Source organism: Petaurus breviceps, unplaced genomic scaffold, assembly GCF_028583685.1.
Source record: "Petaurus breviceps papuanus isolate PSGF00001 unplaced genomic scaffold, PetGlider_PUasm1.0 90617, whole genome shotgun sequence".
Taxonomy (NCBI): domain Eukaryota; kingdom Metazoa; phylum Chordata; class Mammalia; order Diprotodontia; family Petauridae; genus Petaurus; species Petaurus breviceps.
In genome coordinates, this window is record NW_027187287.1 from 2736220 (window position 1) to 2748013 (window position 11794).

The following is an 11794-nucleotide window of genomic DNA, read 5'->3' on the forward strand; positions in this document are numbered from 1 at the left end:
TGGAAAGGACATCAGAGTAGATTTCAGTAATGGATACAATTCCTATGAGATATATAAACAAAATAATACCTCTTTGTACATTCCATGATGTGCCATCACAAGCACTAGCTTATACTTTATCACCTCGAGATTCTTAGATATCACAAGCATAAGTGCTTGGAGGGAAGTAGAATGAGGAGGAGAGGCAGTGTAGTACAACGGAGAGAACATTAGCTCTGGAGTTGGAGGACATGGGTTCGAATTTTGCCTCTGATACTCCCTATGTGACATTGGGCAAGTCATCTAACTTCTCTGGTCTTCAGTTTCTTCAGCTATAAAACAAGGAGTCTGGACTAGATGGCCATTCTTGAGATTTTTTCCAAGTTTAGATCAATGACCCTATCATGGAGAAGGGGAAGTATAATTCTAGGGCCTTTTGAAAGGCCCTAAACCATCCGTTCCTTTTTTGTAGTTATTACCAAGTCTGGGGTTCTGGATAATAAACCTTTCTATATCACTTTTCAGATCTCCCAGGAGTCTGCTGTGCCAGCTGGAGAAAAGGAGTCTTGGAACAGTAGAGAAATAGAAGAAACCTAACCCAGTTCTGGTAGTTAAGGAGTATAAACAAAATTTCTTTCATTTGCACTTAATCCAGGAGCATAGTGATATATTGAAAGGCATTTCTAGAATACTTTATGTCCCTACGTCAGCACTGGCTTGATTAGTTGTACCTCTGTTTATGAGTTTATCATTAAAAGTAAATCAGTTCATCAGTTCCAAAAAATATCCTAGTATCATTCATGCCTTCTCACTCAGACACCAACACATTATGCCTTTCCTTATTTGCTTATTCCCCAAACCACACTTGCCTTCTGCCTTTAAATCCCTTATAGGCAAGTGCTGCCCTCATCTGTCACACTCCTGGATCTGTTGTGATCGTAAGCATGCACAAACTTGCCTGCACTCCCTACTTATTTTACACGTCATTCTTAATCATCTGTAATACATTTATCTAGGAACCAGGAGAACATCTTTAAGTCAATCTTTAAAGAAGGGAGAGACAATCCCATCATCAGGGAACAAAATTAATTCCAGTAAGTAGTACGAATTTAGTCTCAGCCTTCATCTCAAATGTTCCTAAACCCATTCTTGGAGAGTCATTAATGAGATGCTGGGGATCTGAATGTTCAGATTTCCCTATGAAAATGTGTGATGGAAGGAATTTGTGTGTCTGTCTGTGCCTGTGTGTGTGTGTGTGTGAATAATGACTCTCTAGCCATGACTGCTACAGTTTCAGAACTACTCTGTTCTTTCTCCTGGAAGGAGCAGTGTAGCCGGAATCCAGAGAGCTTTGTTCTTGCTTTGATCACTTAATAGTCTCTTGACCTCTCTAGGCCTTGGATACCTACCTACAAGGCGATTGGACGGAAGCATCTCTGAGATTCCTTCCACTTCTTGACAATTTATGATTCTGTGATTTCTGCAGCTCATTAGAATGACTGATGCTATTTAAATTAATAATCAGCAGAGTGTCTCAGAAGCAGGGATTATACCTATTTTGGAAATGGGAAAACTAAGGGCAGGTACCCAGCATGCATTTTTCTAGAGGGTTCCCAAGCAGAAATTTGCTAAAGAAATTTCTTTTTAAAATTTTCTTTGAACTAAGATTATATCCAGGTGGAAGCAAAATACCTGATCTTTTTCCTTCTCTTATTTGGTTTTATGTCCTCTTTACCATTTTTCATTCCAGCTGGTACAATCCATCCTTATAACCTGACTAATGTATAATGTGAAAGTATTTACAGATCCTATACTTGACAATAAGCCGCCATGAGGGGGGAGGGGAGGGGAGGGAGGGAGGGAGGGGGACAAAATGTGAAACTCAAGGAATTGTGGAATTGATTCCTGTAAACTAAAAGGAAATAAACAAATTAATAGAAAAAATAAAAATAAAATAAAATTTTCTCTGCATTTCCAAAATTTAAACTCATGGTATTACATTATGTAATTATCCTCTAGTCTCAAGACCTCCAAGCTGCCTGGCACCTAAAAGGAATTCTATGCCAGAAAAAAGAAAAATTATATCCCTTGCTCTCACCTTTTCCTTAAATTGCCCTAGAGGCCTTCCAACTGAGACAGAGCTGATATTATTATCTGTTGACAAAGCTTGGAAGATAATTAGAAGCTTAGGAGCAGGTGGGGGAGGTGGTTCTCAATTGAAACAGTAGTAAGATTGTGGAGAAAGGGGCCAAGGAGGCTTAGAGGTGAAAAGGAGCAACAGGCCCTTATTGAGGGAAATAAATACAGCCAGAGTAGGGAAGCAGAAACCTGGTTCATTGGAATAAACACAGGGTGGAGCACAGGGAAGCCGGCTTGTAGCTCCACCATTAGTATGAACACTTGCCCTGCTCTACTTTCCAAACTGAAAAATGAAATCGCCCGTTGTGTATAAGAGAGACCCAGAGGCACCCGAACAGAAGAACGATACACAGGGATGCTCTGTATTTATGGGTGTCAAATAAAAGTGGGCTCTTGCCCATTCAACTTAACAAACATTTATTATAAACCAATGATTAGGCACCATGCTAGGAGACTTCAGTTGCAAAGATGGATAAGACAGAGATCCTGCTCTCAAGGAATTTACAATGGAATAGACATACAAAAATAACTGGTACAAGACAGAATGGGATAAATGCAAAGGGTACAAAGTGCTATGGAAAATTAGAGTAAGAGGAGAATTCAGAGAAAAGCTTAGTAGAAGAGGTGATGTGTAAGCTGAACCTTGAAGAAAGAAAGGGGATAGAACAGGTAGAGATGGGGGGGTGGAAGTGGGGAAAGCATGAACATAGGTATGGAGATGAGAGAGGACAGGGCAAGACTATGGGACAGAGTGGCCCAGTTTGGTGGGTGTACAGAGTGTGAAATAAGCCTCAAAGAATAGGTTGAAGCCAACTTATGCAGAGGCCCTTGAATACAAGAACAAGAGTTTTTATATTTCATTTGCTAGGGGCCAGAGGGAGCTACTGAAGATTTCTGAGTAAAAGAATGTTGTGATGAAAGCAATACATTAGGACAACTACATGAGCAATGTGTGGAAGATGGAGTGGAGGAGGGATAAACCAGCGGGGAGGGTGACCAGTAAAGGATCTGTTACATTAGTCTAGAGAAAAAAAAAATGACTTAGCTATGGTACTTGCAGTAAGAAGAGAAAGGAGGGGATTCTCACAACCAGACAGAAAAAAATAAAACTCACCACTGCTTCTAGAATCTTCATCAAAATTAAATTTTCTATCTTATTCAAAATCACTGTTGTACCCTGTGCCCCCCATTCTTCTATATTTTTTTTAAGGAGTACAACACCTGGTTCAGGGTGAGTAGCCTGGAGGTAAGACCCTTCTATTTGGCAAACTTCTGGAAAAACTGGAAAGCAGTCTGTCAGAAATGAGGCCAGCCTCGCAGGATAGGTCATAACAAGCTCCAAATGAATATATGACCTAGATTTGAAGGGTCACAGAGTAAACAAATTGGAAGAGCAGGAAGGAGATGCTTTACACCTGTGGATGGGGAGAGGTTTTTGTCCAAACAAGGGATTGAAAGGATCACAGATAATACCAATGAAAATTTGATTATATAAAGTTGAAAAGGGTTTTTTGTTGTTGTTGTTTTTGTACAAGCATAGCCTTTGTTAGAATTTGGAGGATAACAACTGGTGAACAACAATCTTTGCAGCTAATTTCTCTGATAAGGCTCTGGTGAAGAAGATACGTAAAGAACTGATACAAACACATGAGAACTCCAGCCGTATCTCAGTAGATAAATGGTCAAAGGTTATGACCAGGCAGTTTTCAAAAGACCTGCAAGCAATCAACACTTAGGAAAATTGTTCCTTCATGCATAAATTATCTTTGTATATACATTTAGATTTGTGTACATATTGTATTCCTCTAGTAACATGTAAGGGCAGAAATAAGTTTTGTTTTTGTCTTTGTATCCCAGCACCTGGCACAGAGGAGGCATGCAATATAAGTTTGTTGAATTGAATTGGGGGTAAAGACCTAGAGTTATAATAGGGTAGTAGGTAAAGTGCTATACTCAGAGTCAGGAGAGACCTGGGATCTAATTCTGCCTCTGATACCGTCGGTAGAAAAGTCCTGTAACCTCAACTTTTTCTTCTGTAAAATGTGCATAATATCTGTAATACCTCACAGTGCTGTTATGAGGTTTAGGTGAGATAATGTATGTAATGTGCTTTGCAGACTGCGAAATCTGTATGAATAGCAGCTCTCACAAAGTGGGACAAAGCAGGAAACCATTACCTTTTCTCTGGTCAGAAGAAAACAGCACATTCATCCCTCCAGCCCTTGTTATGACCCTACTCCAGTATCTGCAACATTCTGCTCAAACATGTCTACTCTGCAGGTGCTTCACGAAGGAAAAAGCATTTAATAAATACGTACTATATGCCATGAACTATATACTAGGTGCTGGTGATGCAAATATAAAAAGAAGTTTATGTTTATGTTCTGATAAGAGACAACATATTTAAGGGGATAGTGAGAGGATGGTGAGTGAAGGCACAGGATAACTGATTGACATGTCCTTTCCAGGTATGGTAGTGTTGATTCCATTCCCATAGCATCCAGATCTCCAGATTGAACACAACACGGGTAGCCCTTTCTCTCTGTCCTCTCTTTAATCCCTTGCAGTGTCACTAGAAATCTCATTAGGAATAACTGTCAGAGCAAGGAGAGTCATAATCCAATTACTCAGGAACAAAATAAATTGCCTGGGTCCTGAGTTACCCTGTGGGCAAAGTCAGAAGAGGGTATAAAGAAGTGTTCAACAAAGTTGCGAAATCCTTTTACCATTTCCCTCCCATGGCCCCCTGAATTCTGGCTCAGTGTAGGTAAGTCACCCTCTGTAGCCTTTTCTATCTGCTAGGTTCAGCACTAGGGGAGGAAAGGGGGCGGTGAGGAAAGATGGGGATTCAGAACAGTGTTTAATTGGGATGGGGTCGGGAGAAATGTGGATCAGGCCCACCCCCATTCTGCTATTTTTCCCTCAATTGGCCATTATCTCTACATGCCCAGTCCACCCTTATTTTTCCACTTGGGAGAATGCAGACCTTTCTACCCCCTCTTACTCAGAGTTTTTGGAGGCTTTTGCTGGCTTTTAGGATCCTCTGTCCCTCTTGATGTATGTTCTCCTAGAGAGCTATATGTCCTAGAATTCATTGACTTGAAAGAGGATAGCTTAGACATCAGCAAAAATATCTTAGGGAACAAGGGACAAAGCCTCCTATCCCAGAAGAGGGGGAGCCCGTATGTCAGCACAACTCAGAAAGTTGTGAGCTCCTTTGTCAGTGTGAGCCAGGGGTCCCTCTAGGCCCCTAGATACCCTGTTCTGGTTACCTTTGTGTATTATCCCTGCTAGATTACCTCATCTCACTTTTGCATTTCCTCTAACACAGTGTTTTATACACATTAGGAATTTAGTGTTGGTTGAATTGAGTTGTCAATGGATTCTAAGAGGAATAGGGAGAGAGGACCCCTGTTTTAATGGATGTTGTTTAAATGCCCACCCCTTTCAATCACAATAATAATAATTCTAATGGACACAGCACTTAAAAATTTTCAAAGAATTTCAAATAAATGACCTCATTTGAGCTTTAGGTATTTGCTGCAGGTATTGATATTTTATAAATGAGGAAACCAGTGTTCAGGGAGGACAAATGACTTGTCCTTGACCATACAGCTATGAAGTTATCAGAGGCAGAATTTAAACGCAAATCTTCCTGACTAGGTATAACACTCTTACTTCACTGCCTGTAATTCTGGAAATCTCAGAATTCATCAAGCTGAAAAGGAGCTTCTAAGACCATCTAATACAATAACCTTATCTTACAGACTTGGAACAGGTTCAGAAAGTTTGTTACTTGCCCAAGGTCACCCAGTGAAATCATCAGCAGGGCCAGAACTAGATAAAACACAGGTGTCTGGACTACTAATGCTGACAATCCTAACCTCCTTTCTGTTAATCTCCCACATGTGTATAGTGTGCTTTGCGTAAGGACTTTCACATCTGTGATCTCATTTCATTCTCAAGGCAACCCTGGGAGGCAGTCTTAGTCTTTCCTTCCTAATATAAGCTTAGAGGCTGCTAAGCCTACTTTGTTCCAAGGTCATTGGGGCTTTGGGAATGTGGAGAAAGGCTCTGAGTGTAAGACTAGAAAGTAGGTCAGTCTATGAAATAGGAGAACCCAAACTTTATCAGTAAGGGAGGCTGTGCCTTAGCACCCTATGCCATCTGCCAAGTGGTGCTTGGACAGAATATGTCACAATCCATTCACACTGGCCTCCTTACTGTTCCTCACACAAGACTTTCCCTTCCTCTCCATGTATTTTCACTGGCTGTTCCTCCATGGCTGGAATTTTCTCCCTCTTCATCTCTGCCTCTTGACTTTCCTGGCTTCTTTCAAATCTCAGTTAAATTCTCACCTTTTGCAAGAATCCTTTCCCAATCTTTCCATAAAGCTAGGGCCTTCCCAATGAGATTATGTCCATTTTTCCTGCCTGTAGCTTGTTTATTACATATTTGTTTGCGTGTTGTCTCCTTCCCATTAGACTGTGAGTTCTTTGAGAGTAAGGCCTGTTTTTGTACCCCTAGAATTTAGCACAGGTTATAGCATATACTAAGCATTTAACAAATGCTTAAGTTAATTTGACCATTTGAGTTCAGTTGATTGCTCCGCCCTGGGGGACTTAGAGGATAACTGTCTTCCTAGACACTTGGGGTGTGAATATGGTAGGGCCTAATTTAGAAGAGTCCTTCAGGTATGGTTTGGGGCCTACCATCGCCAAACCTCCAGAGGGGGGAATCATAGTTTTAGACCCAAAAGGGATTTGAGAAGTTGCAAATAAGAGATCTGGATCCCTAAAGTGTTAAGTGGCATAGGCAATCACAGAGGCATACCTAGGATTTGAACTCAGGTCCTTTGACACCCAAACTAGAACTTTTTCCTCTGTACCACACTGGAAGAGGGGATAACAGAGAAAGTAGGAAAATTTCTTCCTCAACTGGAAGCAAGAAGGTTTGATTCTTTTCTCCTTTCCTCTAGAGTTTGAAAGACTGAAAGCCCCATCATGAACCTGGAGCCACCCAAGCCTGAGATCAGATCAGCCACCAGAGTGGTTGGAGGACCAGTTACCCCTAGGAAAGGACCACCCAAATTCAAGCAGAGGCAAACCCGTCAGTTCAAGAGCAAGCCCCCCAAGAAAGGTGTACAAGGGTAAGAAGAGCTACAGAAGAGGGTAGGGAGAAAGAGAGGAGGGGTGCTTGTCCCCACTCCCAGCATGGCAGACTCTTTCCTCCATGAACCTTCTCCTAACCACCTGAAAGGGTCTGAGGCTGGTCTCACTATCAGAATCTCTTAGAGGACATGATGGTTCTTTTACTTCTGGGATGACTAAATTCCAGAGAAGGAAATGGGGGCATTTCCTACATATCTGTTGACCTGAACATTTGTTTCCAAATGTCGTCTTCTACTTCAAGAGGAATTTGCTTTCCTGACCCTTCTGTCTCCTTCAATTTTCTTTTTTACTTTAAAGCATTTCCTTGGGACAAGAGAAGCTTGGACCTTCTACCCTAGTCCATGTGCTTCCTCTTCCTTAGTTTTGTTTAGGGGAGAAACTTATTCAGAAGTGGAAATTTGGAAATCCCTAGGCACACTGATGGGCTGAAAAAGTGATGAAAATGGGAATCACCTGTTTGAATGCTAGGACCCAGATACTGTTTTCAATTTGGGCCCAATTGGGTCTAACCCTAATCATGAGCTTTGTGGCCTGACCTGATTTTTCCTCCTTGTTTGAGCACTATTTTCCATGATTTCTCAGGAAGCCATGTGCTAGGGGATGAGTAACCATAGACAATACTCTAAGGGGGCAAGGAACAGAGTTAAAGGCATGAAGACTTAGAAAAGAAAAAAGGTTTTTCTTATTGCCTTGGTACCCCCAAAAACCTGCTGTTCATCACACTCTCTAGTAAGGCAGGAAATGTGTCCCGGATTCTTAATCAGCCCATGCTGTGATAAAAAAACTGTGACTATGTCTAGTGCTAGAAATAGAATAGCCTGGCATGAATCTACAGCTGCAGGTGATTGTGTACGGATGGGGGTGGGGGTGTATGTTTGTGGCATGCGTAGTATGTGTGTGCATGTGTGCACGCCTGTGTGTATGTGTTTGTATGTGTATGAAAGGGAATCACAGGGCTTGGAGACCATCTCCACTTCTGTTTCTTGCAGTTTCGGTGATGACATTCCTGGAATGGAGGGCTTGGGAACAGGTATGTGCCGCTTCTACTCAATTCAAGAGAGAATAACTGAAGGAAGTCAGAAGTCGAATTTTGCCTTCCTCTCTATGCCCTGGCCCCAGTATAAATTTATCAACAACCCTCAATCCAAATTTATAACATGACCTTCTTAGCAACGTATTACTGGCTGCTTTCCCAATCTGGGGTGTTTATCTGGGGCAGAGAGGATTCCCTGTAGACTTTTCTCCAACTTCCAGTTAAAAATATTCTTTTTGTTGGGGTATAAACATAGGCAATTTAAAGAGGCTGAAAAAAAAAAGTGTGTGTGTGTGTGTGTGTGTGTGTGTGTGTGTGTGTGTGTGCGCGCACGAATGCACATGCACATACACACCCACACATCCATACCTACACACACACACACACACACATAAAAAACTGAATAGTTATATGTGCACACACACAGATAGATAGATAGATAGATAGATAGATAGATAGATAGAGCTGAATAAAGAAGGTCCTTATTAGGTTCTGAAAGGCTGCCTTTTTACCCTGTTCCCTCCCCACCTCCTTTAATCTTCATCAGGCTCTCTGTCCCTAGGAGACCCTGAATTCACTAATAGGACACCCAGGAAGCCCTGCCATTCCACTACTCTAGTTCTCAACAGTTCCCACCTCCTGCCCCTGCTCACTTTGACCTACTTGCTTTGGTATTGATCTTTTGGGGAAATCTTGCTCATTCCCTGTAGCCTTTTTTTTTCCTTAGAAAATCTCTTTAGGAGCTGGTGTGTGATAAGGGAACAGCAGGGAGAAGAGAATTAGTTTTGTAGCTGGGGGAAGTGGTGAGACCCCTGGCCTTAAAAGACTTGGCCTCTTTCTTTTCTTCTTTCTTCCAGACATCACTGTCATCTGTCCCTGGGAAGCCTTCAACCACTTGGAGCTGCATGAGTTGGCCCAGTATGGCATCATTTAGCTGACCATTCCAACTCCAGGCCTATGAAGACAACCTCACCTTTCCAGTCTTATTTATTCTTTGCTCCCTTATCCCAGAATTTTCCATGTGACAACCCCACTTTGCTATTCTTTTCCTGAAGTTTCATTCAGAAATCAGGTCTAGGGAAGAATTCCTCCTCAGAAGGCTGCTTGATCTCTTTGCAATCCAGAGAACTGAGCCTTTACCGTAGGGCTAATTCAGGGCTGCCAGAGACATGGGCAGGTTGATCTTTAGGTTGAAACAACATTTTATTCAGCCACCTCACCTCCTTTCCATTTATTGACTTGTTTAGCTGACTATTCTGCTTGGTCTAGGAGGGGGCAGCAGTAAATATGAACCTATACCCTAAGTGACCTATGAGTGTATTTTTATGCCTGGAAGGAACCTGCTTACCCTTCAGGAAACTTCCCATGGAGAAACAGACTTGTCTCCTTCCTGTGGCAATAACAGACTTAGCATGTAGGGGGAATTGATTGAGCTTTATATTCAGCATTCTCTTAGAGTTCATGGGGAGAATTCATTCTGGAAATTCAGAGTTTATCGTATCCCTTCCTTGGGCATTGGGAACTGGGAACCCAAGACTGAATGGTAATATAATTTAATTAGGGAGGGCATCGCCCCACTGGCAGGGATAGAATCAGCTGATACACCCATTGTAACCCACTCTGCTATGTGTATTGTCTCCACCATTAAAATATAAGCTCTTTGAGGGAAAGAACTGTCTTTGCTTTTGTATTGGTATACCTAGCATTTAACACACTGCTTGGCATAGGACAAACACTTAAAAAATGCTTTTGTCATTCATTTTCTCTAAGTAATTTGAGTATCTTTTAGGGTACTGACTTTTAGTGTCATAATCCCTCTGGACAAATGAAAGAAGGAGGGACTAATTAGCTCAGAGGGAAAGTGAGATATTGACCACTTTCCCAATCTCTTCTTCCACTCCATTGTGAGTTATTTGTCCCTTGGATCAGATCAGAGACACCTCAGGTCTCTGAGGTCCTGAGAAGCAGGAGAGGAAGGGAAAAAATTGACTTTCTATAAGAAATTTCTTATTTTTCAACAATTTTAACCCTTGTTTCTTTATTTTTAAATAAAGTAATTTATTCTGGTTACTTCTAAGGATTGTTCATTTATAATAGGAGACTAAGATTCAAAAGAAAACCCAACAGCAATAGAGAAAGCCTGTCATAACTATCAAGGCAAGATCCATCCATGCAAGGTCCAGTTAATAGCTTTTTTCCTGGTTGAAGGAGCCTAATCTGACAATCTGGACCCAGGAAGATTATGGGGTGGGAGTGGGGGTAGTAGGGAAACAGGGGCCTTTGATTGTAAAGAGAAAGAAATTAAATCAAATCAATAAAGATTCAACAGAGTGGCTGCTAGGTGCTCTGAATAGAGTATGGAACTTGCCTTGCCTGCCATCAATCAAGTCGTAATCTAACTGAAATTTTAGAGGCAGAAATGGAGAAATGTCTATAGGAAGACCAGTTGTGTTGCTATTACAGTAGTCCAGGTACTAAGTACCTAGTGTGGCATCAGTTAAAAATGGAAAGGAATGAATGAATGGAAGTATAAGATATTTTGAAAGACTCAATAACATCTAGTGATAGTTAGTGATCTAGTGATTAGATAATAAGGCAGAGGAAAGGTTCAGACTTTTTCAGGCTTTGAACCTAGTTAATAATTAGAAGAGTAGCACTATCAGTAACATTGGGGAAGATAGGAAGGAAGTCTAATTTGGTAGGAATAAGTTTCATTTTGGGGGCAGCTAAGTGCAGTCGATCGAGCACCAGACTCGGAATCAGGAAGACTCATTTTCATGAGTTCAAATCCAGTCTTAGATACCAACAACCAGATTGTGAACCTGGGCAAATCACTTTACCCTGTTTGCCTCAGTTTCCTCATCTGTAAAATGAGCTGGAGAAGGAAATGGTAAACTACTCCAGTATCTTTTATTTTTATTTTTATTTGACCCCAGATGAGGTCACAAAGTGTTGGACAGGACTGAACTGTGTTGTTACAAAGTTTAGCTTTAGGCAACTTGGCAACTTTAGGCTCTGGAGAAAGAGGACTCTCTTCCATTATCTCTAATGATTACTATATGGGTGTTCCTGGGAAAGTCACTTAACCTACCTAGGCCTCAGCTTCCTCTAGTGTAAAATAAAAGGATTGGACTACAAGGTCCAATCCTTAATATAGGACGGTTTGGAATGCCAAAATCTTTTATAGGGAAAGGTAGTAATTTCCCTTATCTTTTATGTTATTGGGGGAAAAGCATAAGGTGCACCTAGTCACAGCCTTGGTGTTGGGGAGAAATGGGACCCAGTCAATGAGGCACATGATTCACCATTTAACCCTTGCTCTCCATATTCCCTAAATAAAAAAATTTGGAAATAGGTGTGGCTACCCAAAGGCTAGCGGCAGCCTTGGCTTATGGTTCATATTTCTGAGGAAAGCTGGTTGGTCAGGGAAACCACTAGACAAAACTAAAAACACAATAGACAATGGAGACAG

General features: G+C 41.4%; 1 protein-coding gene across 1 annotated transcript; it reads left to right on the forward strand.

Moving 5' to 3' along the window:
• Positions 1-967: 967 nt before the first annotated feature.
• PDE6G (phosphodiesterase 6G) lies at positions 968-10390 on the forward strand. The gene is made up of 4 exons (XM_069063935.1): positions 968-1073; positions 7097-7267; positions 8279-8319; positions 9180-10390. The coding sequence occupies exons 2-4, from the start codon at positions 7122-7124 to the stop codon at positions 9254-9256; spliced, it is 264 nt and encodes an 87-aa protein (XP_068920036.1). The 5' UTR covers positions 968-1073; positions 7097-7121; the 3' UTR covers positions 9257-10390.
• Positions 10391-11794: the final 1404 nt, after the last annotated feature.

Bases quoted from the DNA above. Each gene is read 5' to 3' on its own strand.
- PDE6G (XM_069063935.1), top strand. From the start codon at position 7,122: ATGAACCTGGAGCCACCCAAGCCTGAGATCAGATCAGCCACCAGAGTG. The intron at 7,268-8,278 runs GTAAGAAGAGCT...TGTTTCTTGCAG, and splicing joins CCCAAGAAAGGTGTACAAGG to TTTCGGTGATGACATTCCTG. The intron at 8,320-9,179 runs GTATGTGCCGCT...TCTTTCTTCCAG, and splicing joins AATGGAGGGCTTGGGAACAG to ACATCACTGTCATCTGTCCC.